Source organism: Gastrolobium bilobum, unplaced genomic scaffold, assembly GCF_033153095.1.
Source record: "Gastrolobium bilobum isolate Gb01-03AN ecotype WA unplaced genomic scaffold, APGP_CSIRO_Gbil_v1 utg5152, whole genome shotgun sequence".
Classification (NCBI taxonomy): Eukaryota; Viridiplantae; Streptophyta; class Magnoliopsida; order Fabales; family Fabaceae; genus Gastrolobium; species Gastrolobium bilobum.
Window position 1 is genome coordinate 291,499 of NW_026898358.1, and position 24,813 is coordinate 316,311.

At 34.4% G+C, this 24,813-nt stretch overlaps 3 protein-coding genes across 11 annotated transcripts in view; 1 reads left to right on the top strand and 2 right to left on the bottom strand.

Moving 5' to 3' along the window:
* Window positions 1-20,592, bottom strand: part of LOC133315216 (catalase isozyme 1) — a 99,796-nt gene extending 79,204 nt beyond the window's left edge. The window contains exons 1-8 of one of the 4 annotated variants that reach the window (XM_061516792.1): window positions 20,466-20,592; window positions 19,682-19,778; window positions 18,821-19,098; window positions 17,849-18,625; window positions 17,554-17,643; window positions 16,933-17,000; window positions 16,737-16,830; window positions 16,557-16,625 (exon numbers count right to left, since the gene is read on the bottom strand). In XM_061516792.1, the coding sequence (XP_061372776.1) occupies window positions 16,566-16,625; window positions 16,737-16,830; window positions 16,933-17,000; window positions 17,554-17,643; window positions 17,849-18,625; window positions 18,821-19,098; window positions 19,682-19,778; window positions 20,466-20,480 (1,479 nt within the window). In that variant the 5' untranslated portion in view covers window positions 20,481-20,592 and the 3' untranslated portion in view covers window positions 16,557-16,565. Of the gene's footprint in view, window positions 1-16,328; window positions 16,626-16,736; window positions 16,834-16,923; window positions 17,001-17,553; window positions 17,644-17,848; window positions 18,626-18,820; window positions 19,099-19,681; window positions 19,779-20,465 lie in introns of those variants that run through there. The other 3 variants (XM_061516793.1, XM_061516794.1, XM_061516791.1) reach the window with 3 other exon arrangements.
* On the top strand, window positions 621-3,105 carry LOC133315255 (uncharacterized). 3 transcript variants are annotated; one of them, XM_061516845.1, is made up of 7 exons: window positions 621-766; window positions 1,301-1,464; window positions 1,544-1,570; window positions 1,686-1,748; window positions 2,431-2,509; window positions 2,591-2,636; window positions 2,725-3,104. In XM_061516845.1, the coding sequence occupies exons 2-7, from the start codon at window positions 1,423-1,425 to the stop codon at window positions 2,732-2,734; spliced, it is 267 nt and encodes an 88-aa protein (XP_061372829.1). In that variant the 5' UTR covers window positions 621-766; window positions 1,301-1,422; the 3' UTR covers window positions 2,735-3,104. The 3 variants fall into 3 exon arrangements, with proteins under 3 accessions (XP_061372829.1, XP_061372831.1, XP_061372830.1); XM_061516847.1 differs by having other exon boundaries at window positions 635-766; window positions 1,352-1,464; window positions 2,725-3,105; XM_061516846.1 differs by having other exon boundaries at window positions 655-766; window positions 1,336-1,464; window positions 2,725-3,105.
* On the bottom strand, window positions 4,817-9,432 carry LOC133315226 (protein NLP4-like). Of its 4 annotated transcripts, XM_061516806.1 has the most exons (6): window positions 9,358-9,432; window positions 9,193-9,235; window positions 7,946-8,999; window positions 7,478-7,525; window positions 6,485-7,397; window positions 4,817-5,735 (listed from the first exon to the last, which is right to left on the bottom strand). In XM_061516806.1, exons 3-6 carry the CDS (start codon window positions 8,822-8,824, stop codon window positions 4,864-4,866), a joined length of 2,712 nt encoding a protein of 903 aa, XP_061372790.1. In that variant the 5' UTR covers window positions 8,825-8,999; window positions 9,193-9,235; window positions 9,358-9,432; the 3' UTR covers window positions 4,817-4,863. The 4 variants fall into 4 exon arrangements, with proteins under 4 accessions (XP_061372790.1, XP_061372791.1, XP_061372792.1 ...); XM_061516807.1 differs by lacking the exon at window positions 9,193-9,235 and having other exon boundaries at window positions 9,358-9,372; XM_061516808.1 differs by lacking the exon at window positions 9,358-9,432 and having other exon boundaries at window positions 6,485-7,394; window positions 9,193-9,345.
* Window positions 20,593-24,813: the final 4,221 nt, after the last annotated feature.

Below are 24,813 nucleotides of genomic sequence, written 5' to 3' on the forward strand. Positions count from 1 at the left end.
AAAATTTTTAACTTTCAAAATAAGCAGAAGTCAAAAGTCAAATATATTTTTAAAAAATTAAATATTAAATAACTCTAACTTTTATAAAAAACAATTCTAAAAGAAGCGAGGCATAAAAATTGCCTTTTTAATAAAGCAATTCAAACTAGCGCTAACAATAATTAGGGGTGATATTGCGCTGGATCGACTTACAAAGCCTGCAGTTTGGCCTTTTATTGGCCTAGCCTGAACCAACCTTTTTACTTAAGAGTCTGGTATAGGCTGATTTAAAAATTAGATTAATAAATGGATTATAATCTTAATTTAAGAGCTTTATTTTTCTTATATTATTAGATATAAGTATCTCTTATCATAGAAATATGATCTGATCGATCCACCATTCATTAAAAAAAAAAGTGGTAACACAACCTTTTATATAAGAATAACATAAGATAGTTATCTCATATAAAATAAGAGAATAATCTCCCATAATTTAATAGTTCAATCTTGTGCGTCAGTTGTTGGGTTTTTTGTGTAACTCAATAATAAAGCATCAGTTTATTGTCTCGTCACATACATTTTTTTATTCATTTTTTTTTTTAAGTTTTGAATTAAAAAAAAATAAAGAATGAAAAGTGGTTCAGTGGCCTAAAGAAGCCCAAAACGCACCCTTATTTTCTTTTCATTCTCTTCCCCGCCGACACATACTCTTTTCCCCCGTCTCCGCTGCTGTGCGCACCGCCGGAGCTGTTCACGAACACGTCGCCGGCCACCCAACCACAACTTGGTTTGCCTCTCTCAATTCAACTCTGCCATTTTTTTTGTCTTTTTTTTTTTTCGAAAAAAAAGCTCATAGTCTATGCTTTTTTGTTACACTTATTAGGGTTGGCTTCCTTCTTTGGTTATTTTCATTGTGTGCAGTATTATTCATATATTGGGCTGTTTCCTTTTAGATTGAGTTCTGATTTAGTTTATATGATTTTAAAACGAGGGTTAATTTATATTGGATCTTTGTTTTTAGATTGAGTTCTGAGTAAGTTGATGTGTCTTTTCTAGTACCAATGTCATAGTCTGATAGACTCATAGCCAATGTTTGTGTGTGTGTGTGTGTTCTTCTTCACATTTACCTATGTACAGTATTAAACAGAGCACTGTCAAGCAATCTTTTTAGTTCATATTTTCACATATCAAGAAATAGGGAGTATAATTTAGATAACAATAACATCTTTAGAAATGTCAATTGGTACATCTGACTCGGTGTATATTTAGAATATACTTGTGTCTGGTTTTTCTTATACAACCTCTGATGATATAATTACAGCATCAAACCTGGTAGTGAAAAATTTCATTGTCCAGTCTCCGTGCAATTTAGGGTTTAGGTCCGTCTCTGCAAGTGCGAACTAAACCACTCTCCGTGCAATTCGTTCATTGACTTTGGCAGCCATGGCGAGCACCAAAGTTCAGAGGGTTATGACCCAGCCCATTGTATGTCTCTCAAACATTTTTTCTCTTTCGATTTTTATTTTGCTTTAACCTAACGTCATTGTTTTCCTGGTTTCCTCAGAACTTGATTTTCAGGTTCCTTCAAAGCGTAAGTCCTTACCTACACTACACTCCTTTCGGTTGATGATTCGTTCTGGACTTCCCCTATTTTCCCTTATTCTTTGTCTAACTTGATATTCTTTCTGTAATTGTAATTTTCACAGAAAGCGCGCATTCAGATTTGGCTCTTTGAGCAAAAGGATTTGAGGATTGAGGGTCGAATCATTGTAAGTTTTATTTTACATGCTTGTTTGTTACATGGGTACTCATCAAAATTGTGTTTTGTCGACTCTAAGAGATGGAAAGTATTCATCTCTTCATGGTTCCACCGTACTAGCCTCAGACTAACTGAGGGTGCTAAGGGGGGAGGTGTTATGTCTGAGGTGAGAATTCAGTAGAGTAACAACTATGAAGAGCAAATGGAGAAGATCCATAGTGAGGGAGCTAGGGTTCCTTTATATAGGAGGTTGGATATTCCCTCCAAGTGCGCAAAGCGTGATGCCATAATTGTTTCCAGCCATGTGGGCCCTATTAGGCGTGAGACTGCGTGACCTATGACTTGTAAAGGGTCATGCGTGCATGGGGAGCGTGAGGGGACGTGTGTAAGGGAGTTATGTGCTCCATGTGCCCGAGGAGCTATTTGAGCTAGCGGGGTAGGACCATCCGGCCGGACCAGAGTACGAGTAGTTAGGATTGTTCTCCTGCTTTGTGTGATGTGAGCTATATCTATAACAGTCTGATCTAAAATTTGTCGACTTCAGGATTTTATGTGAACTTTTTGGTTCATGAGCTCATATCGAGGAGGAAAAAGCTTAGTTGTTGTCATTGTACACAGCATACCCTCATTTAAAAAGTTGAATATTTGATCAGATGGTTAAGGATCATTTTATTTTATTGTTTCTTAATCAGGGTTTTGATGAATACATGAATTTAGTTCTAGATGATGCTGAAGAAGTGAACGTCAAGAAAAAGAGTAGAAAGACATTAGGTATGCTAAAGTTTCTCAATTTTTGTTCTTTTTGCCCTTGCTACATACTCATGCATTTCGTGATATTATTGTTTTGATTAGGGAGGATCCTTCTTAAAGGAGACAACATAACTTTAATGATGAACACGTAAGTGAAATGAAAATTGTACTCTCATCTTTTTAGTAGTTTTCTTTTTCTAAATTTAAGTGAAATAATTTCCTCTTATAAATTCCAGGGGAAAATGATGGTAAACACTCTCGGACAGTTGTAAGCTGTATGTCACATTCAACTAGGAGGCAGATTTATCTTTCCCTCTTCAGTTTTATTACTATTTCTCTTGTTAACATTTTGAATATGATGTGTGAGAAACATTATGATGTATGACAGTATGGATTTTTCATGCACTAGATAAATTCTTAGCTGAGCAGCATGGTTTGATGGTCCGCATAATTCTGCCTCCTTTTGCTCTGCATAAATATCCAGATTCTGGCATCGAGGCTAACTATATTATGATATGGGGTGATAGAATAGAATGAAATGGGGGTATTGAAATGATATTCATTTTCATTGTTTGAATTTTTTAGAAATGATGAAATGAAGCAGAATTGAATGGACACAATTGTAACTCATTCAATGTTATATTTATTTTCCTTTTTTTTTTGGCAAAGTATTTTTTCCCTTCTTATTTGAGATATAGAATGTAATCAACATATTTTACAGTAATATAATATTCTTAAAACTCGAAATAAAGTATGTGAGTGTTCTCATTGGTAGTGGCTGATGTTTCCTTTGGGTCAAGTCTTCCCAGATTTTTGTTTTTCGCCAATAACTGATTTTTGGTCTTTTTCTTGATAAGTTAAGCCTTCATTCCTCAGATGCATTATGTTTATGACATATTATAGATGTTTATGACATATTATAGTGCTAAGATATAGTTTAGATTAGTCAGATTTGAAGCTTGTTACCTATGCCTTTTTTTTTGGGTAACAGTTAGCTATGCCTTTTAATCTCTATATAAGTACTGTCAGAACAACAAGTACTATCAACAATGGGGGGAAAAATAAAATAAACCCCAAATTCAAATCTTGTTATAAATACAATTTTAAAAATCTATAAATATTAATTAATTTAGTTATTCTAAAAATATTAACCATCTGATTATTGAACATTAGTATTAGTTAATCTTATATCTTTTAGAGATTACAATAAAAAAATACATTCTCCAATATTTGAATGTTTCTGTTAATTTTTTCTCTAAATTATACATTAGCTCCTTGTACTAAAGTCATGTGTCAAAAAATCATCTTGTCCTTTCTATTGTTTGTTGCAGTTAAGCTCCTTATTTTTCAACAATAAAGCATATTTATCAAAAAATTTGCAAACACCGTAAACTGTCACTTGCTTCTTCTCTGTCTTCTCACGTGTATGAATTACTGACTTCCAATCGGAAAGCAGCTAATAATTCGTTAAGTAAGATACCAAGGTTGCAAGTGAGTCATGGACATAGATCATCCGGTGGAAATGTGATGGAGACAAGTAATGGATACGACAGCTACATGATTGCCGCGTTGGAAACAACAATTAACGAATCCTTTGGAGTTTCTGTTAAAATAAATGAATAAATGATGATGTGTGCATGAAAATGTCAATATATTCTTTTTTGCCTTCGGATTATTTCTCCCAAAAGAAATCCAAAAGTGCGACGGACCTAAACAAACCTTCATCTAAACAATGATATAAGTTAAGCCGTCCAGGTAATCCACTACACAAGCCCTAACTAGAGAAACTCAAACTGAGATTCAAATCTTACTAATAATATTATGGGCAAAGTGTGTGTCATTTTAAAGGATGTAAAATTGTGTCATTTTAAGAGAGAGAAAGAGATAGATAAAGGAAGAGAGAGAGTTGACAAAAAAAATAAAGGTGTGGGTCCCACCTCTTTGTGAGAGTGAAATGATATAAGTTGTGTCATTTAAAAGGATAAACATTTTTTCCTAATATTATACTAAGAAAACAAAAGTTGAACCAACTTATTGCTTCGAGTATAAGAATTAATGTTTCTCATATTGTAGGAGATAATTTCATCTTTTACATACATAAAAATATGTAAGATCCACATTCTTTTTTGTCTCTTTCTTTTTATATAACCCTACATGAACACCCCATACACTTTTATGTATGTATAAAACATAATTTTATCTCTTCTAACGTGAGAAACGTTATTTCCCTCAAACAAAAGTTTATCCTCGTAGTATGGCGAAATAATAAATTTCTTCAAAAAAAGAATCGGTGCCTTTAAAGTTTAAACTAGAAACTTTTAAGACTCACATACATGACAAAGGAACTTATAATTTACAATCAGAAAAGGCAACTGCTATCTAAATTTTAAAGAACTTCTGATACAATGACTAGAAGCTTGTAGACAAAGTTTGATTGTACTAGTCTCAGAAGATTGACAAACATCAATGCACTCCTCTAAATCAGCATCACAGGTTAGTAATACCCACTCAGAGTCATCGTCCAAATATTTGATATCGAATTTGCTCATGTCACTAACGTTAAATCTCTTAGCAATTTCCTGCAAAAGATCCTCGTAACCCCAATTCTTTGGCATTCTAAACCGGGTTTTCTCATCTCCATATGTAACTTTTACTCTCTGAGCATCCTCCTTTTGAGTTTTTAATAAGGGTCGGTGATACTCAGCTTTAGCATGTTCACCAAGTGTTTCCTGGCTTTGGGATCTTGGCAAGAGCTTTTCTCTATCTTGATTCAGGCTTTTAAGCTCTGCTTCACTTCTGATCCTCTTCAACACCCCAACAGTAGAATCTTCACCAACCATGGGATCTGTGTTACCAGCAGCATTACTTGTGTGATGCTGTTGCTCTGACATGATGGAACAGGAATGGCTTGAAATGGAATGTTGACTGCACGAAGAAGAGGGTGATTTTGAAGCACCACCTTCTGGGCTCAACGAGCTAGGATCTGGCTGTGTGCTTAATGAGTTCATATTATTATCACTATGATTCAAAGTTGAGAATGGGTTGGTTCCTGATAAACTTGGAGAAGCTACCAGATCCGGGAATTTTGAATAGAAGGAATCGATTTGAAATGAACCAGAGGTGCCTTGAACTGAGTCAATGACAAGTTGAAGTTTCTGTAAGGAGTGACCAACCTTTTTTATCTTTCTAGAAGGCCAACGCTTTATCCCATGTTGCCGGCAGATCCTTTTCAAAGTTGTGGTACAAACTGCAAATTTTAATTCAAAACATGGTTTTAATGAAAGACTTCTAATAGATTGCACACAAGAAAAACTAACCGCTAAGACACTTGCATATGCCGCTCTGCACTTATTATTGGAAAATCAAGAGTCCCCCAACATTCTTGGCACATAATAGTTATATGAGAGCCAATGATTTGGTCTGTGCTAGATAATTGGCTTGCTGGACCAAGTTTTTGGAGATAGTGGTTGGTGTTTAGGTTTGATAGCTGCCAAACCCATGTTGTAGAGTCTTGACTTTGACCCTCTTGATTGATAACTCAGTGAATACTCGAAGAAGTTTTTGCTTGACTTGACCCACTTGGTTAACAATCCCGTGAATACTCAAATAAGCTTCCGTTTGAGGGGGAGTTGATAGATATTAGAACTCACACTTGAGGATGAGATTGTTGAAAATTCAAGTGTGAGTGATAAAGTCTCGCATTGGGTAGAAATGGAATAAGCAAGAAACATATAAGTGAAAAGAACCATAGACTTAATGTCTTAAGGTTTTGAGATAAGATGTGCTCTTGAACACACCCACTTTGGGTTTAATCCTAACCGCCTAACAGTTATATGGTCCTAACTCAGCCCATTCCCAATCAATGCAAAACTCCTTCACACTTGATTTTCGAACACTTATGACTAAATGCGACTGTAATCAAAGCTTTTTCTTTTCTTCCCTTATAGGCAGAGCTAATTAAAATTAATAATATATCAGACTGTGTACAAGGCTTACCACCAATATTCTTCGCAGCATCTTTTAGGCTTCCAGCAAAATGTTGCCTAAGAACTTGCAAAGTGATAGTTTTCTCTGCTTTGGCCCTTCTTTTCTCTTCCGTTTTACTTATTCCCACACTTGATAAGTTACCCTCAACAAAAGTAGAACATTCCCTAACACAGTCAAGGTTTCCTTTTAAAATAGGATTTTCTTGTTGCTGTCTCAGGTCAGAGAATTTTGTACCCATTGTTTCACTTGATTTTTCTTCAGTATCCAATGAGGAAACCATCACTCTGTGTTGGAGTTCCGACCAAATTTCAGTCCTAGCAAAGCCATTGTCTGGAAGGGCTATCACTTTATCAACTGGTAAGTTAGTTTCCTCCTCTAATTCCTTATCTGTTATAACCCGCAAGCTATGGCAGACTCCTTGTATAATCTTGGACAATGAAGTAAGCATCTTTTTCTGTTCTTCACTGTCATTGCAATTTACAGGCAAGAAGAACTCTAGAACAAAGTCATCTGTACTACTATAGATGCTTCGGAGGCGTACGGCAGCCGCAGCCCGCAATCCAAACAACCTTGCATGATGAGACAGTGGATAGTCTATCTTGCTTAAGGAAGTTATGTCAGTTGAGAAGCGTGGTTGATTTGTCATAAAAGCTCCCCCAGCAACACCTTGACCTTTTAACAAGTGATGCTCGGTGCAAGCCTCATGAAAAAACCTGATAGAGGGATCACCAACATAACAAGCATGCTCCACAGGAGATATACAGTGTAAATAATTATCTTCAGAGTGCCTACACCCCCCTTTTGCTTGTAGGATGCATGAGACCCATGTTTGAGCTAAAGGTAACTTGTGCATTTCACATGCAGATCTCAACGCCTTTTGAATCTCGGGTAGTGCAGCTTCATAGGACTTGTTGCATGCCTGCTAAAATAAAACCAGTTGTAACAAGGAAATTGAGACCTTGAGATCATTAAAATATTTCCCGGCAATGATTTTCAATTTACCTTCACATTCTGAAAACTTGAATGTATCGAGCTTCTAAGATCAACAGCCTGCAAGTTAACAACTTTCCTCCAATCATTAAACTAATATTAATGAGTTTGGATGAGCTTTTCATATGTGGCATGTTAATTTAACATTCGTTGCCATAAGCATTTATACTGAAACATGTAAAGAAGAGCAACTCAATCACAAGAGAGAAAACATGAGATTACCGATCAAATACGGGTTTGCAAACAAGACCAGGATATGTTTTCCTGGGGGGGTCTGGGGGTGTTATTGATTGGACAAAAGGGATATAGAAAGAAAAAAAAAATTGAGCAATAAAGAACAAGTGCAGTTTATCCCTTCAGAAACATCAAATGGCATGCTGAAAGCAACTGAATATCATTGTTCTCTGATTCAAGTTTTCTTGGGATATTTACGTACAGAAAACACAACAGAATTTTAAGCAAATAAACAAGGAGAAAAACCTCAAGTGCTTTGCAAACACTCTCAAGTTCAGGGCCATAGTTGATCTGCTGGGTAGTCATCACAACCTCAACAACACCCAAGCAAGTCCTGCTACCTTGTTCAAAGATTGGAAGTGCCAATGTTCCACGCACATCATACTCTTGAGCATGGTCAACTCGTGCGTACTCATCACTCCTAAAGAATCGAACATCAGGAGTCCACTCAGGAACCTTACCCCTAAAAACTCGTCCAGGCAATCCCGGCACCAACCTCTTCGAGTCCTCCTCTGCTGAAAACTGATATCTCACAGAGATTTCTCGGTACTTTGCAAGATTAGCAGACCTGCTTTCAAGCGAGAAGAGAAGTTCATTAGCTATCAGAATCTGTTCACCCCATCTATTATTATCTGGAACCCATATTTGTATAAGCATATCTTTGTTCCTATTGAAATCTTTTATCCCCTTGAGGGCCCTTATTAGCTTCTCCATTACAGAAGATCCATGTCTTGGACTATGTGTGGGTGCAATCCACCACCTTCTGACCACTTCAGAAGCACTTTCAACTGAATGAATTTCAGACCGATACTCCTGATTACAACTACCAGCAACATCAATTATGTTCTGACAAACTGGTTGGTTGCCAAAAGAAGCTTCTTCCTGAGATTCACCATTGTGGGGTGGCTCGTTGGTCTCCAAGGGAGGCCAAGAGAATGAAGAGTCAAAGAGAGGGCTTGAAAAAGAAGGACTTTGCATCAACATATCAGATCCATCAGCAAAGGTTTCCACCCAGCAACCATCTAAGAAAAGTTCACCCATGTAATCAAAATCCATTGAGGTTGTTCCATCAGGTGGAGCTTCCATCATGGTACCAGAAGATGTCATAGCATCATCATCTCCCATGATGGATAGCTGCTTCTGCTTCTGCTTCTTTCTCCCAAAAACCACACTTGCTGTCGATAGAATCTTGATGGAAAAGTTTCAACCGCCAAACAGATCTAAAAAATCTTGTCTTGTCAAAAGAGGGTATGATTTAGCGTAGGCAATATCTGTCTTTCAGTCTTCTTCAAAGGTTGTCCTGTGTCCAAAGTTGTCAATAATGTCAGAAATCTTGCCAACGAATAGTTTGGGAGGAATAAGAAACAGAGAGACAAAATGATGATTATTAGATTAGGTGATTCTTTCTTCTTCTTCTTCTTTTTTCATTTCAAAAAAAAAAAAAAAAAGTCTAAATCCATAAAGCAAAAATGAAAAAGAAAAGAGATTTGAACCAGAAATATGGAAGCCGTGCTGAGGAAGATTCTCTTGCCAACACTGTCAACTCAAATAAACACACTTTACAGGAAACAATATTCCAGGCCTTGAGAATGAAACGAATCTTTTTTGTAAGGAGAAAGAGAGAGAGAGAGAGAGAGAGAGAGAGAGAGGGACCAAACCTAGTGAATAATGATGATGTAAAGCTGAGCAGAAAAGGAACACGAATAACTCTCACCCATGTAAAGATTCTTGTAGATACCCACCCAACTATGGGTTTTTACTATTTTATTATTATTTTTTTGTTTGCAATGTTCTGTTTTATAATGTTCCACTTCATGCCACCTCCCCCAAACATTTAAAAAATAATAATAAAGGGCAAAAATTAACTTGAGCGGGTAGCAAAAAAAAAAAAAAAAACCTTGGTGGTGAAAATGGAAACCGTGCCCCACCACAAGAAACAAGAATGCAGCTCTTTATGTTGGACTAGGTAGTTCTACTTCTGTATGGTATGGTGAAGATTCTAAGCAAAGAAGGACAAAAAGATGCTGATGTGGACTCTTAACTTATCCCCCACACAACCCGCCATTTGTCCTTGGAAGACGCGCTCTCTCTCGCGCGGTAAAGTCAATGCAGAAGCCAAACTAAGCTAAACTATCCACATTCCACACATCGACACAAACCTGTGTCTGTGTAATCGATAACGCTCTCTCAAATCATATCCATATACCATTCTTTTTATAATATATGTTTTTTTTTACGTTCCTATTTTCATTTTGATAATATATTAGTTGGAATCAGAATCCTTCGCAGTGGGTCAAAGAAATGTTGCTGTTGCTCGTCCCACATTCGCCACAATCTACGCTTTACTTTGCAATTTGCCAATTCCTTTTTTTTTTTTTTGGCGGTTTAGTCGAAAGGACCAAACCTATTTTTAAAAAAAAAAAAAAAAAGCGTCAGGCTCACGCTCGTATGGGACTGTGGGTTTTTGTTTTTGACTTTTGATTAGGAAAGACACCTCAACTCCTCTTCACAATTTTGTTCTGGTATATCATTCGTGACTAAGACCGGTACAGGCACAACAACACTGATCGTTGGATAAGGCGAATTCTCAATGAACGGTGCAGATGCATGTTATTCGCAAGTCGTCACTCTATGCAAGTTAATGAAAACGAGTTAGGTTACGTATGGTTTTTTTTTTTTTTTTGGTAAACGGTTACATATGGTTTTTAAATATAACATTGATGTGTTATTTGAAATAATTATTTTTCAATCTAACTCGTTTTCATATAAGTTATAAGTTTGATGTGTTATTTGACATAAAAAAAATTCAATCTAATTTGAAGAAAAATATTCTTACTACCAAAATTTATTTTCTACTACTAACTTACTATTTATCTAATCATCATTGAATCAAAGAGAGAGAATGCTAAAAAAATTTTGAAAAAAAAAAATATTGATCAACTGGTGATTAGATAGACAGTGAGTTGATAGTAAAAAAATTGATAGTAAGAATATCCCTCCTCAATTTGAAAATGCTAAAAAACTTGTTTGAGAAGTTTATTTGGCATCAAGATCAATATATAAACACACAAATCTCTCTCTTTTCTCTCTCTTTTTCTAGGTTTGAACGGATAATTTTGTGCATATCCAAGTCCATTTCATTAGACCACTCCTAATAATTTGAACAGACTAATTTCTACGTAAGTTAATAAATTATACTTTTTAAATTTATCAATAAATTTACTTTTACACAAATTAGCAGACTTGCATACTCAGAGCCTGTTGAATCTTTTTATTTTTAAACTAGAAGCTACTTATAAACTAAAGAAAAAAAATATGAATATGTATGTGTTAATAAACTAAAGCTATTTATTAAGTTCCTTTCTTTGTATCATTAACAAATCAAAACTAATAGCAATTTCGCATTGTCAATGACGCGAGGGCACCTCCACATTGACCCAGTCATGCAATACATGTCGAACGAAACTCGACAAATAAAAAAAATGTTTGATTTGCAGATTATGACGTGTGATTAGGAGAATTTCTTCTATTTTATTGCCAGATACAAAGATCTCAACTATTTGCCATGAATCTTTTTTTTTATTCAAATTCATCTTTAATTTATAATTTATATTCTTTTAAAATAATATATCAGAAAGTACTGGTATTATGGTATACATCATACATACGGCATCATATTATGTTAGGATTTGTCTACTAGTTTGATAGTTGGAATTTAAATTTATTAAAAATATTTATAATCTTTAATTTATTACAAAAATTCATTTGAACTGAGTTAAATAAACATTTTTTTTACCACAATATAAATACTTATTCAAGTGGATTGATGAGGATATCTGTAGATTTGAATGAATTTCAAACGCTACCGTGCATATTGGCTTTTCATACTATTTTGGACATCGTATCTTGGACCGGTTGCTAAAATTTGTTTTGGCTAATCGGCTGCTCCTTAAGATTAATCTGAATTGGTTGATTCACCATGCCTCTTGCCAAAATATTTTGGTGCATTAGATGTACCAAATTCGGTATATTTTTTTTTTTCAAATTAAAAAAAAAATTATCATTTTCGAATTTTTTGTTTCTCATCATATTACAATTTTTTCAAATTAAAAAATATATATATACCGAATTCGGTATATCTAATGTACCAAAGAAAAAAAAAAAAAAAAAAAAAAAAAGAAAAGAAGAAAGATATTCTAACCTTTTACACACGTATCTCATATCATTACGAGTACAACGCCCTTATGTTACGGGGGGACCACCGAACATGACTTTAATTCCTAACAAGTCATTTAAGAATCCCTAAAAGAAGAAATCACTCTCTCTTTTTCCATCCCTTTGGTTTCTTATATAAACAATCTCTCCATATGAGGGAGGGATCATCAAATCTGTAGATAATCTAGCTGATATTCTGTCTCTCCATTGCCATAAACACATACCTTTCCTTTCAAACTCATATGCTTATAATGGGTTCTACCATACTCAGACCCCATTAAATTTCTGGTTCTCAATTAACATAACTTCATTGGATCACTCACATTTAAATACTATTTCGCATGTGGGAAATATATATCGTACCATATTCAATACCCTTGAAATGTACACATAGGGAAATGAGAGTACACGTGAGATTTGAGATTCACAGATTACAATCTAATGATGAATATTTACATAATAAAATAAACTCTTTTCTCTTTTAATGGGAATGAAAATAAAAGTGGTCTATTTTCAACTTGCCATGTCCAACATTAATTTATTCAGAATTTCATATACAAAATTACGTTACTGAGTTTGCTTTTATAAGCGAAAATCGTAAAACTCGCCGCGAGATTCCCAATCCAATTGTTTAAAGATTAAACTTATAATACTAAAATAAGAATAAAATCCATCAACCTAATTGTTTTTAATTGATGAACTCGTTTGTCGCCAAAGAGATCCCCACATAGTGATGAGGCCATTGACGAAGGAGATCCACCACAAATCACATACGGCAACCCGAATCCTCAATGAAAAGCAATGTCTCTTTCTGTATGCTGGAAAATGACGTGGAAATAATACTGCATATTATTTGTGTTGAGTTATTTAAATGTGATGAGTCATATATTGGTTGGTTAGTAATGGGTTAAGTGAAGTTCATATAAGTGGGAGGACTCACGAACGACTTAATATTTTGGGTTGTGACATGGTGTCAGCCCCACTTACTACAACAGTTGGTGTAGCCTTAGCTCATTGATGAAAATCTCTCGCCATAAGCTCCCCCTAAACCCGCCTGATAGTGGTATAAGAGTCAACCAAGTTGGGCTTGGGCTAACCGAGTGTTTAACTGGAGGCGGGATGAGTACTTAGGTCATGAGGTACTCAGTTGAGGAGGAGCATAACAATGTTGGGTTTCACATTTGAGGACGATATTATTGGGTATTCAAGTGGGATGAGTACCACATAGTTGGTAATTATAGTTGGCTAGCTTAGCCTATTGGTGTTAGTCCCCCACCATGGACTTTCCCTGGACCCACCTGACAGTGGTACAGAGCCAGGTTGAGCTTGAGCTAGCTAGATGTTTGGTTAAGAGGCGAGTCGAGTACTTTGAGTCTGAGTACTCGATTGAGGGGGTGCATACCAATATTGAGTTTCACACTTAAAGGGGAGATTGTTGGAATATTCAAGTGTAATTGAATCCTACATTGATTGGTAATAGGCTAAGTAAAGTTCATATAAGTAGGATGAACTCACTTGATATGATAGTGTAGTCTTAGTTCATTGATGGTGGTCTCCCACCACGTGCTTCCCCGAAACCTGTCTGAAAGGGGTATCAGAACCAGGTTTTGCTCCGGCTAGCCAGGTGTTTATGTCAAGCAAGTCCAGGGGAAGCTTGTGGCTAGAGGTGGTAAAACAAGTTGCAATTGAATAAAAAATATGATCTTTTTAAGAGAAAAGAGTGATGAGAGAAAATAAAAAAGTGAAACCCATGTGCTTTTGTGTGTCTATAGAATAGAGGTACTATTTTCTACAACATTATACTTGTTTTTCCCTTAAAATATATGAAGACAATTATCTAAAAAATTACTTAATAATATTTATTTTTAGAAACAATTCAATCCAAAAGCTTAAGGTGTTGGGTGAAGCTATATTATTGGTTTTATATTTCTCTAATACACCCCTCACATGAGAGCCCATTGGGCTTGAAGGGTGACCGGCCTAATGCTTAATTATTTATTAACTGAATATGGGACAGTGAGAATCAAAATCGTAACCATTTGATCAACTCTGATATCATGTTAAAAATCATTTCAACCCAACAAATTAAGCTGGCGAATGAAGTTATATTAATAATTATATATATCTCTAACAATTTATTACTGCATTAACTTAGTCAACGAATACTAAACCTTTTACTTTGATAAACCCAAATTCTAGAACTTGTTGTCTATGACCATAACAGTCTAATGAGTATTTATCTAAAATGAGTCTAATGAATATTTTGAATGTAGACCTCAAAGGTGCCCAGGTACCTAACTCTTGCAGTACCTAATTTGTTTCTCTGGGGTTTAATCCCCTCCCTGTCTACTAAAAAAAATGGGTAGAAGCAAGGAATTGTTCGTTGCTTTGAACAAGTAGTGTTGGTGATTTTTAGGACGCAACGAGACCATTACAACTTGGAGGTGACTAGAGTTGCCAAAAAGGGCTCGAGCCCTAGGGCCAGCCCATCAAGCCCTAGGGTCAGCCTTATAAAATTTTAGCCCTCTATGTAATAGGGTCATTTTAAGTTCATCTTTTTAAAGTCCTCTCATTATAAGGTTAGGTTGGAGCTGGCCCGCGGGCTACAATATTCAACTCAATTTATAACGAAAAATTTTTTATCAAAAGTTTTGACGGAAGAAAGAATTCCTTCAAAAAATTTGACGGAATATTTTCCGTCCAAAATCTTCGATGAAAATGTGACCCAATAAAAATTACAACGAAAATATTTTTTTTCAAAATTTTTGAGGGAAATGTATCTGTGAAACTTTCAACGGAATTTAGATTTCGTAAAGATTTTTGAAAAAATATTTTTTTCGTTGAAATTTTTTATAGAAATATTTTTTCAAACTTTTTTACAGAAATAATTTTCGTGAAAACTTTTTAACGAAAATGTGTTCCGTTTAAAATTTTGATAGAAATATTTTTTATCGAAAATTTTGTCAGAAATATTTTCCGTCAAAATTTTTTGACAAAAATGTGTTTCGTCAAAAAATTTGACGGAAATTTTTTTCTTCAAAAATTTCGACAAAAACTTTTTTCATTAAAAATTTCGACGGAAATTTTTTCGTCAAAAATTTCGACCGAAATTTTTTTCGTCAAAAATTTCAACATAAATTTTTATCGTCAAAAATTTCAACGGAAAATTTTTCGTCAAGAATTTTGACTGAAATTTTTCTTCAAAAATTTCAAAGGAAATTTTTTCGTCAAATTTGTTTACGGAATTTAGATTCTATAAAGAATTTTGACGATTTTTTTTTTCGTCAATTTTTTCACAGAAACGTTTTCTATCAAAAAAATTTACGAAAAAATTTCTATGCAATACTTTTTTTAAAAAGTGACAATTTCTAAAAACTATTTATTTTTATTTTTCTAATAATTTCTATGCACCATTTTATTATAAATATTTTTTTAAAAAATACATATTATTTTTTAGAAGGCCGGGGACTAACCCTAACCCTAACCCAAAGGACTTTGGCGCGTGTGGATCTTTATCATTTTGTGGACTTTTTGGCCCTGTGAACTTTTTGGTGCTATCCCACTTTGGCTAAGGTTAAATGAGCCAGACTGGCCCGTTTTGACAGCTCTAGAGGCGACATTGAAAGTGGTTACTCCTATCATTGTTGCCGTTATTTTCCTCCTATTGTAATGCTTTGTTGATGAGATCATTACTCCTGGCTATTATTAAACACAAACCAGACAATGCTGATGAATGCAATCAACTTGGTTATAGAAAACAATTGAGATAAATAGATCAAACTTCAAAGAAGATACCTACTGGACCGTACCAAGCTTAACTATAAGTCTATAACTCGTTGGACCTAAACTACTGGAATATTCATTGGGCTTCTAAACAAAAGTTCCAGCCGATTATGTCTGAATATGCCTAATAAGATTCAGCATGGAAGGCTAAGGGACGTGCAATGTTAGAGGACGGGAAATTTGAATAATTCTTTATCTTTCTTAATCATCTTTTTAATAATTCTCTTAATTACTAAACAAAAAGTATAAATATTTTTTCATATTCCCAAAATATTAATACATATATTTTTTCGTCATATACACGTTTGAATTAATTTATTTTAAAACAAAAATTAACCATTGTTTAAGAAAGCTTTTGAAAAAAACAATTTATTTTAATAAAAAAGATCCCCTATTTAATACTTTATTAGGATAATAATTACGAGGACCTAACTCTAAAATAAATAAATAAATAAATAAGTAAACAACCACCAGAAGACAGGGAAACAGCGATCAAGAAATTAAATAAGGGTTTAAGTTTTCTTATGCTGTAGAATTGTAGAAGAGAAAAAAAGTAGAGAGAAGTTAAATGCGGATCCCATATTTTATATTAAAAAAGAAAAAAAAATTAACACGAAAAACGAATTTGTGTAAGTAAATGATGTAATCTCATGTGGCATGAGAGTATTATTTCCCATTAAATAAATACTAACACATACAAATGGCGTTTATTGAGAAAGTTAACCGAGTTGCATACATGGAATTATTGATATACGATATAATACTGCAAGAAAAGGATTAGTCCTTTGAAATTATCCAAATCCAAATCCTTATCATACAATTAAGCATATCTGCAACTCCTGCAACAATCCCAGGGTTTGCAACAACCTTAAATGCTTGGCCTCATGTTCAGATGAGACGCTAACTTTTGACCAAGAGAACGGTCAGCCTGCGAAGCAATGCCCACAGAGAACATCACCGTGAGCAAACCAGTGCAGATTTATTTAATCTCTACTCTATAGTTTCCTACAGTTACAAAGTTAGCATGTTTAAATCTCACCTGAGACCAGTACGATATCCAGATGCTGCGGATTTCATGGGTGACACGTGGGTCAGATAAAGCCTCAACCCATCGGCGGATAAATCTATCTTGCCTGCAAATAAGAAAACAGCAGAGATATAACCGAACCAAAACCAACGTTAGACATCACTAAACATTTTTCATGTTGATCATATCAGTAGTTTATAACAGGAACCTGTCAGGTGCCCAAGATCTGTATCTCTCTCCGGGTTGCTTGAAGTTGTTCTCCTTCTCAATTATGCACTGCGTTAAGAAGTAAAGTTGTTCACAGATTCTTGCACTAATATAGGCAGCATTTCAACAGTTTTACGAGTGCTATTTTATTGTTTTTTAAGATCTTATATTCTTAATTATATATTTTATAAAAGAACTAATAATCAATCTCTTCTATCCACAAAGTAATGCTAAAAATAAACCCTAGGTAACCTTTGTATTATTTGACGTCAAACTTTATCAACAACTATGAAATACTTAACCACTGTAGCGGGTCTATTTCTTTGCTTCCTTATACTTGTCAGATCAATTTTTCATACTGCATATTTGCATATGCTCAACAACATTATTTCATCTTACTAATTAAATCAGGAAAGGATAACAAAGAAAGATATGTTTTGTCTAATTTTCTAATTGAAATTTTTCAGAAATTTTGGTTAGAATTCAAAAATGTGTGGTTTCTTAGACAAACAAACACTTATGAACTAAGAAGGCAATCTAAACTGAAACCCATGGCTGGCTGGTGGATTCATTCACCAACAGATGTTCCACATTTCCTATTAAGCAATTGATCAAAACTAACCTTTTCACGCCTTCCAGTGCAGATAGCAGGAGGAATGGGGAATCTCTCTGCATGACGAACAGAATCATACCTTGAAGGGAAGTAATTGACCTATAATTTGGCAGCACTCAGTAACTAGATAAAAAAAAATGTATACAACTAAAGAAGAAGTTGCTATATCACAATAAGAGTTAAGACCCAACCAAAGCGTGTATGAAATTATGAATCATTTAACAGCACTAGGTAGTTATCAAGGAAACTGGCTTCATATATAGAAAACAAATAAGAAAATATAAGAATGAAAACATTAATTTACCTCCTCATCCCTGTGCATGAAATTCATGAAACCCTCATGGTGATTGTTGTGGTGAGCACACTTGGGAGCATTAGCAGGAAGTTGCAGATAGTTTGGTCCAAGTCTGTGCCTTTGTGTATCAGCATAAGAGAATATCCTGGTTTGAAGCAACTTGTCATCTGAGTAATATACACCAGGTACCACAATGGCAGGGCAAAATGCAAGTTGTTCATTCTCTGCAAAGAAATTATCTATATTTTTATTCAAGACCATGCGACCAACGGGCTGCAGGGGTAAAATGTCCTCCGGCCAAGTCTTAGTAACATCAAGTGGGTCAAAGTCAAATCTGTCTTCATGATCAGGATCCATTGTTTGAACGTACAGCTTCCACTCAGGATAGTTACCAGCAGCAATTGAATCAAAAAGATCTTTAGTGGCATGGCTGTGGTTGGATCCTCCCACCTTAATGGCCTCTTCCTCCAATAGACACTTTATGCCACACGTGGGTTTCCAATGAAATTTCACATAGTGTGCTTTCCCAGCCTTGTTGATCAGGGTATATGTGTTAACTCCAGAACCATCCATATGCCTGTAATCTTGTGGGACACCCAAATCATCAAATAAAAAGGTAAACATGTGAAGGCTTTCTGGATGGTGGGAGAAGAAGTCAAGGATCCTCCAATTCTCCTGGATGTGGGACTTGGGATTGGGTTTAAGAGCATGGACCATATCTGGAAACTTCATACCATCACGTACGAAGAAGACAGGAAAGTTGTTTCCAACGAGGTCAAAGTTACCCTGCGTTCACAAGGTAAGAATAAAGTATCATGTATAGTACAAAACTGCAACAGCATTTCAGCAACTAAATTAGCTCCCTCAGTTACTGTGGGAATTGCTTTAAAAGAGATAAAGAGAAAATTAAACTAATACAATAGTTGTATTCAATCACTGGAAGATAATTTTAAATCACGCTATATAATTATAAATCTTTACCTCTCTGGTGTAAAATTTGACAGCAAATCCTCGGGGATCCCTCAAGGTTTCAGGGCTACCACGCTCATGAATGACAGTTGAGAAACGGACGATGACAGGAGTTTGAACTCCGGGGGCTCGAAGGAAGTCTGCACATGTCAGGTGAGAAATGTCATGTGTGACTTCAAAGAAACCCTTTGCACTAGCTCCCCTAGCATGGACAACACGTTCTGGGATCCGTTCCCTATCAAAATTTGCAAGCTTTTCCACAAGATGATAATCCTCCAGGAGAATTGGACCTGCCAAAAGGGGTAAAACAATATAAAATTTCTGATTGAATAATATTCAGCCAAATTCACTTTACAACAGACAGATAGATAAGCCCCCTCCCCACCAACAATAATTTAGCATAGTTATTCCTCCGCCAACAAAAATTTAGAAAAAGGCTCATTAATTTTTTTCAGCATAGTTATAGCTAGCATGCTGCAACATGAAAGAAAATATTAAACTATGTATGCATGGACACATATAATTTCTATGGTATGAATAAAACAAAAAATCAATCTGTGCCACTAGGTGTTGTTGCATTCTGGATCTTCAGTAAGACAAAATTACCGAGGAGTTTGCTATACTCAATTACATGTGGTTAGTGTTTTATATGAACATGAAACCACATCCTGCACTAACATTACTTGACAACTATTTACGACGGTTCTACTTCACTGGCATGAAATCAAATTATGTTAAAAAGAAAGTCCTTCCCCAGAGAAAGTTGAACAATTTCAGCAAATAAGAAGCCATGCAAATGTGTTCCTGCGCAACAAGCATGACCCAAGACCCAGTCGGTGATGGTTAATCACAGGGAAGGGAGTAAGTTGATACCTCTAGATCCAACAGTTAGAGAAGAGTTATTGTTCCAAACAGGAGCACCAGAATTTGTAGTCCAGAAGGGAGAGTTGAAGGCGCTAGATGGACGGTGCTGTATAACATATAACACTAGTCAGCAAACAGGGTTTCATAATCGATTCACACCACAGTAGAAGTAGCTCCACAAAGCTCAAATTTCAAACCCACACGATTGATGAGACACACGAGATGATTATGTAAGCCCAAAAGTTTAAAGCTGTTATTTGTAAAGAACTATTTTAATCCCAAAACTTAAAGCTTAAAGCTATATTTATAATACTCTGTCACGCCCCTCGTACTAGACTAGAGGTCACTAGATTTAAAGAATAGACAATCCACGGTCTCATTTATCTGTACTAAAAAACTCCAAAGACTTGAATAATTATTAATTAAATAAGAGACAAGATCGAACTCGTAATACCCTCGTAATACCAATGCTATATCATGTAAATAATCATTTAACTATGCGGACCTTTTAATGTTTATATTATCCTTAGACATGATATAAATAATAACAAAAAATAGAGTTCTCATGTTTTATGTTGTCATGTTTCCATCAGAAACCCAGCTAACATAATCAAGACTTGAACAAACCAAGAAAAATTGAAACGCTGAAAGCAGGAACGATTAAGAGACAGTTTTTTTTTTCCCTTAGATTAAAAAAATTTAGAAAAGAAAAAAGAAAAAGGAGATGAATGGAATTTAGGAATTGCAAAATCGGAGACAGAAGGCAATAAAAGAAGGTAATAGGAATTGGTACCTTGTAGGGATCCATGGTAACGGTAGAGAGTGTGAGAAATGAAAGGAGACGATGAGATATGAATGAGACAGAGAGAAGCAAAGCTATTTCGTGTGGCAATCGCGACTCTTTAGCTCTTTATAAAGGCTCCGTCCTTTCTCTCTCTTTCCATATTTCAAATATTAATTGCTGTCCTCTTCATTTTTATTTTTTTTAAATAATTATCATTAAATTCCTACCCATAAACAAATCTCCAAACTAAAAGATCTTATCCAAAAAATAGTTATGAATAATTTTTTTAAAATAAAATCATTAGAATTTATCTTACATTCTTTCATTGTTTATGCATTGTTAATTATTTATACCAACCTTTTAATTTTAAATTTATTTGTTGAAGTAGACACTCAAAAAAATATTTTATCCAACCCTATTTATTAAATTAGACTATACTCATTTGAAAGTAATTTAATTTTTTATTATTGTACTCTTAATTTAGGGGAAAGAATATTGTAACAACCAATTAGGATTATTATCAATGTTATTACCAATTAATTTTGTCATTAGATAAATTATGTTTATCCAACGGTTATATTTATTTCTATCTTTGTATAGTTATGATTCTCTATATTTAATACTTTATATTATTTTCACATTGATTATGATTTCTCATATTTAATGCTTTCACATTAAATATGGGGAATCATAATCATACAAAGATAGAATTAAATATAACATTCATTATAGAAAGAGATTAACATTATATCAACATAATCCATATAACGATGAATTGATTGGTAGTAACCCTAATTAGTTGTTACAATATCTTATCTCTTTAATTTAATAGTGCATGTTATTTTTTAATTTAAACACTTTTAATTAACAAAATACTTCCTAACAACATAAATAAGTCAAATGAAAATTTGTAAATGTATTAAATTCATTTTAAAAATTAAATTAATAATCATATTATATATTGACAAGAGAGTAATTTCTATTTTGGTCTTTGAAAGATTTACTTAATATTAATTTTGTCTTTGAAAGATAACTCGGGTCAATTTATTCTTTGAAAGATTGTGAGATATATCAATTTGGTCATATTAAAAAATTAACTCTAATAATCTTCAAGAGTAACTCAGTTGTCAACTGAGCTTTCAAGGGTTTGCTTAAGTAAGGGATTCAAATTTCAAATCTTGTCTCTAGCAAATTCTCCAATACCGAAACTCAATGCACCCGCCCGTGACCCTTAATCACAAAAAATTAACATTAATTAATGAGTAAACACCCTTTTTTTCGACAGCTTTACCCTTCCCCTTGCACTCCTCTTCACTCTCTGTTTCTGTATCATACATAGGTGGAGGAGGTTTATATGCCTCATCCTCCACACTATCTTCTGAGTCAGTAGAAAACCCATGACCACTGCCACTATCATCCTCATCACCATCACTGTCACCCTCATCCTCCAACCCATCACCACTACCACCCTCATCCTCCAATCCATCACCACTGCCACCCTCATCCTCCTCTCCACCACTGCCACCCTCATCCTCCTTCCCACCACTGCCACCCTCATGTGCATGTGCAATAACTTCTTCCGGTGAAACATAGACAGGGGTTGCAATGCAATCTTCAAAATAAATTTCTATGAGCTTGCCATTACTCAATGCAGCCTTGACCATCTCCACAATATCAGCGTCCGTATTCAAAGGCCTGAAACCTACGTCTAAATCCGTTGCGTTTGGCATGAGCCACAACATTTGCTTACACGTCTCATACCCATAACCCTTGAACAGAGTATCAAGGTCACGCAGGTTGACGAAGTCAGCATCCATCTCAGGTAAGTCAACCACTTTGCCATTTACATAGGTTAGGACCCCTTTATCATCTCTCTTCAACACATCCCCATGATAATACCTTATCACTATATATTCATCCATCTGGAAAAAAAATCAACACAGGGCTGTAAATTACAATAAATTCATGCGAACATCAGGGTCCACAAACCAATTTAAAAAATGGCAATAACTATATACATCAAACTCATCACTGCTGAGAGGGGGACAAGCCAATAACGTGGAAAAAAATTGCACCTTTACAAATTATGCATGCACTAAAAAATTGGTGACCACAATGCACTAAAAAATGGCAATATACTTTACAAACCGGTAGTGAAGGGGACCACATACATAAATGAGTATTTTTTTTTTAAACCCTAACCATGATAACTCACAATGGAGCGCACATGGGGGACCATCCTCCAACAGAGAATAGACAACATGAGGTGAGGGGGGACCACAAATATTGAAGATTTTTTTAAAAAAACACTTACCTTACTGCATGTAAGAAAACCAGCAGACTCGAACTTCCCTTCACCACCACAGGACCAGCCTTTCGACAACCTTCAAAGTTCACGCTCGATTGCCTTCCCTGCAACCACCGTCTTCGACAACCCTCACCGTTCAATGAAGCTTCCAGTGGAGGTCAACAATGGTCTTCCAATCATATGCAATAACTTAGTGAAAAAAACGAGTCTCCACGGTTACTTGCAGTGTTGGTGCCTCTTGATTTCTCAAGAATAAAACGACGTCGTTTGGTCCTTTTGAAAGCTTTGCACTCCTTTTGATTCAAAACGTCGTTGTCCAGCTTTCCACCGTGTCCACCGTGGAGTCCGCGTCAGCAGATAATGTACCACATGGGCACCGTTAGTTTGACCGTGACAGAGGAGTTGACAGAAAGACTAACGTGACCCTTTTTTCATAACTGTAGGGACCAATTTGGTACTTTTTTATTGTCAGGGACTAAAATGAATTTCGTTAATATTGCTAGGGACCAAAAAGAGTGTTTACTCTTAATTAATTCTTTAATCTCACGGCTCTTGCATTAAAAAATGGTTTTTTGGGCAGATTTAAAAAATGATTTTGATATCACTTTTTGCAATTAAATGCTTAAATTAATGTCACTTGTTTTTTAATAAATTAAAATGATATCAATCTTGTCTGTTAAGGGAAAAAAAGTAAATTTTTACATTTAAAAAAAGTAAGAAATCCTAAGCATTTAATTCTCCTAGAAGTTTGAAATTTACCATTTTTCAAACTAATTTTTTAAATTATTTAATAGTTTTCTAAATTCTATTATATTCTTATAATAAAAAAAATGTTTTTTAATATTATAATAAGGAATTATTTAGTGAGAAACTAAAGAAATCCAAACTCCACGTTTCAATTTCATAATAATATAATTTATATCTGTTTGATTTTTTTTATACATATATCTATTTGATTATATATAGAAAAATTATCATTTTGGTATTTAAATATTTAATTAATTATTCAATTAATTTACTAAAAAGGAATAAAAAAAGTAATAAGATTGTAATACACTTTAGTAATCATTTAAAGATTTAAATGTGGGAAGAAAATTTAAAGAAAAGGTTGTAAATAATTCTTATTCTCTAATTATAATTATTTTTCAATTTCTTGTTATATAATTCAATTCACTTCAAATATTGTTATTATTATTTATTTTTTAAAAATAAAAATCATGAGTTGACAGGTGTATCAATTTTTTTTTTAACGGTCAATATAGTTGTTAGGTTTATGTCGTACAGAATTCGAACGTTGGCACGTAACATTCTTATTACAAAAAATTATTTATGTTGTAATGCCATGAATTAACCATGAATAATGATATAAATTCGATTATTTTAACTTGAGACAGTCAAGAAATTTGATTTTTATTATATTCGATTTTGTACTTGCCGATATTTTCTGGAATGTAAAATTATATTAATTAATATATAATTTAGTATTCCCTGGTTGGAATAAAAAGAGATAGATAAATAAGAGAGTCGGATTACGTTGAAAAATCATTAAAATATTTGAGAACGTCATGCACTCATGGTTCCTTATCTTGTTTCTGGCGTTTTCTTTTAAATCTGGCCAGAGCCATTTGTTAGAATATGAAGTGAACCATTGCTAACTTGACACGCAAGCTAATGTATCTTTGAAACGTGTGCCCTCCACAAAATTTTATGGTATAACAATCCTTAGATGCACCCAAAGTGTCATTTTTTTAGCTGATGTGTGCATATCTATGCTAACGCTCGAGCCTTTCATTTTTTTTATAATTTGTTAATAAAAATTCACTGATTTTCAGGGTATGAGATGATCCGATGCACAAAAAACAAAGGATAACATTGTCCCCTTTTGATATCTGGTCAGTAAAAAGTATTATTGTTATTTAATTATTTAATAATGTAATAATATATTATTTGTTGTGAACTTTTTTTTATGAAGAAACTCACTTAAGCGAGTGTAACATAACTATTAAGATTTTATAAGAGTTATGTTGTAGAAAAAGTAATTTTATAAGA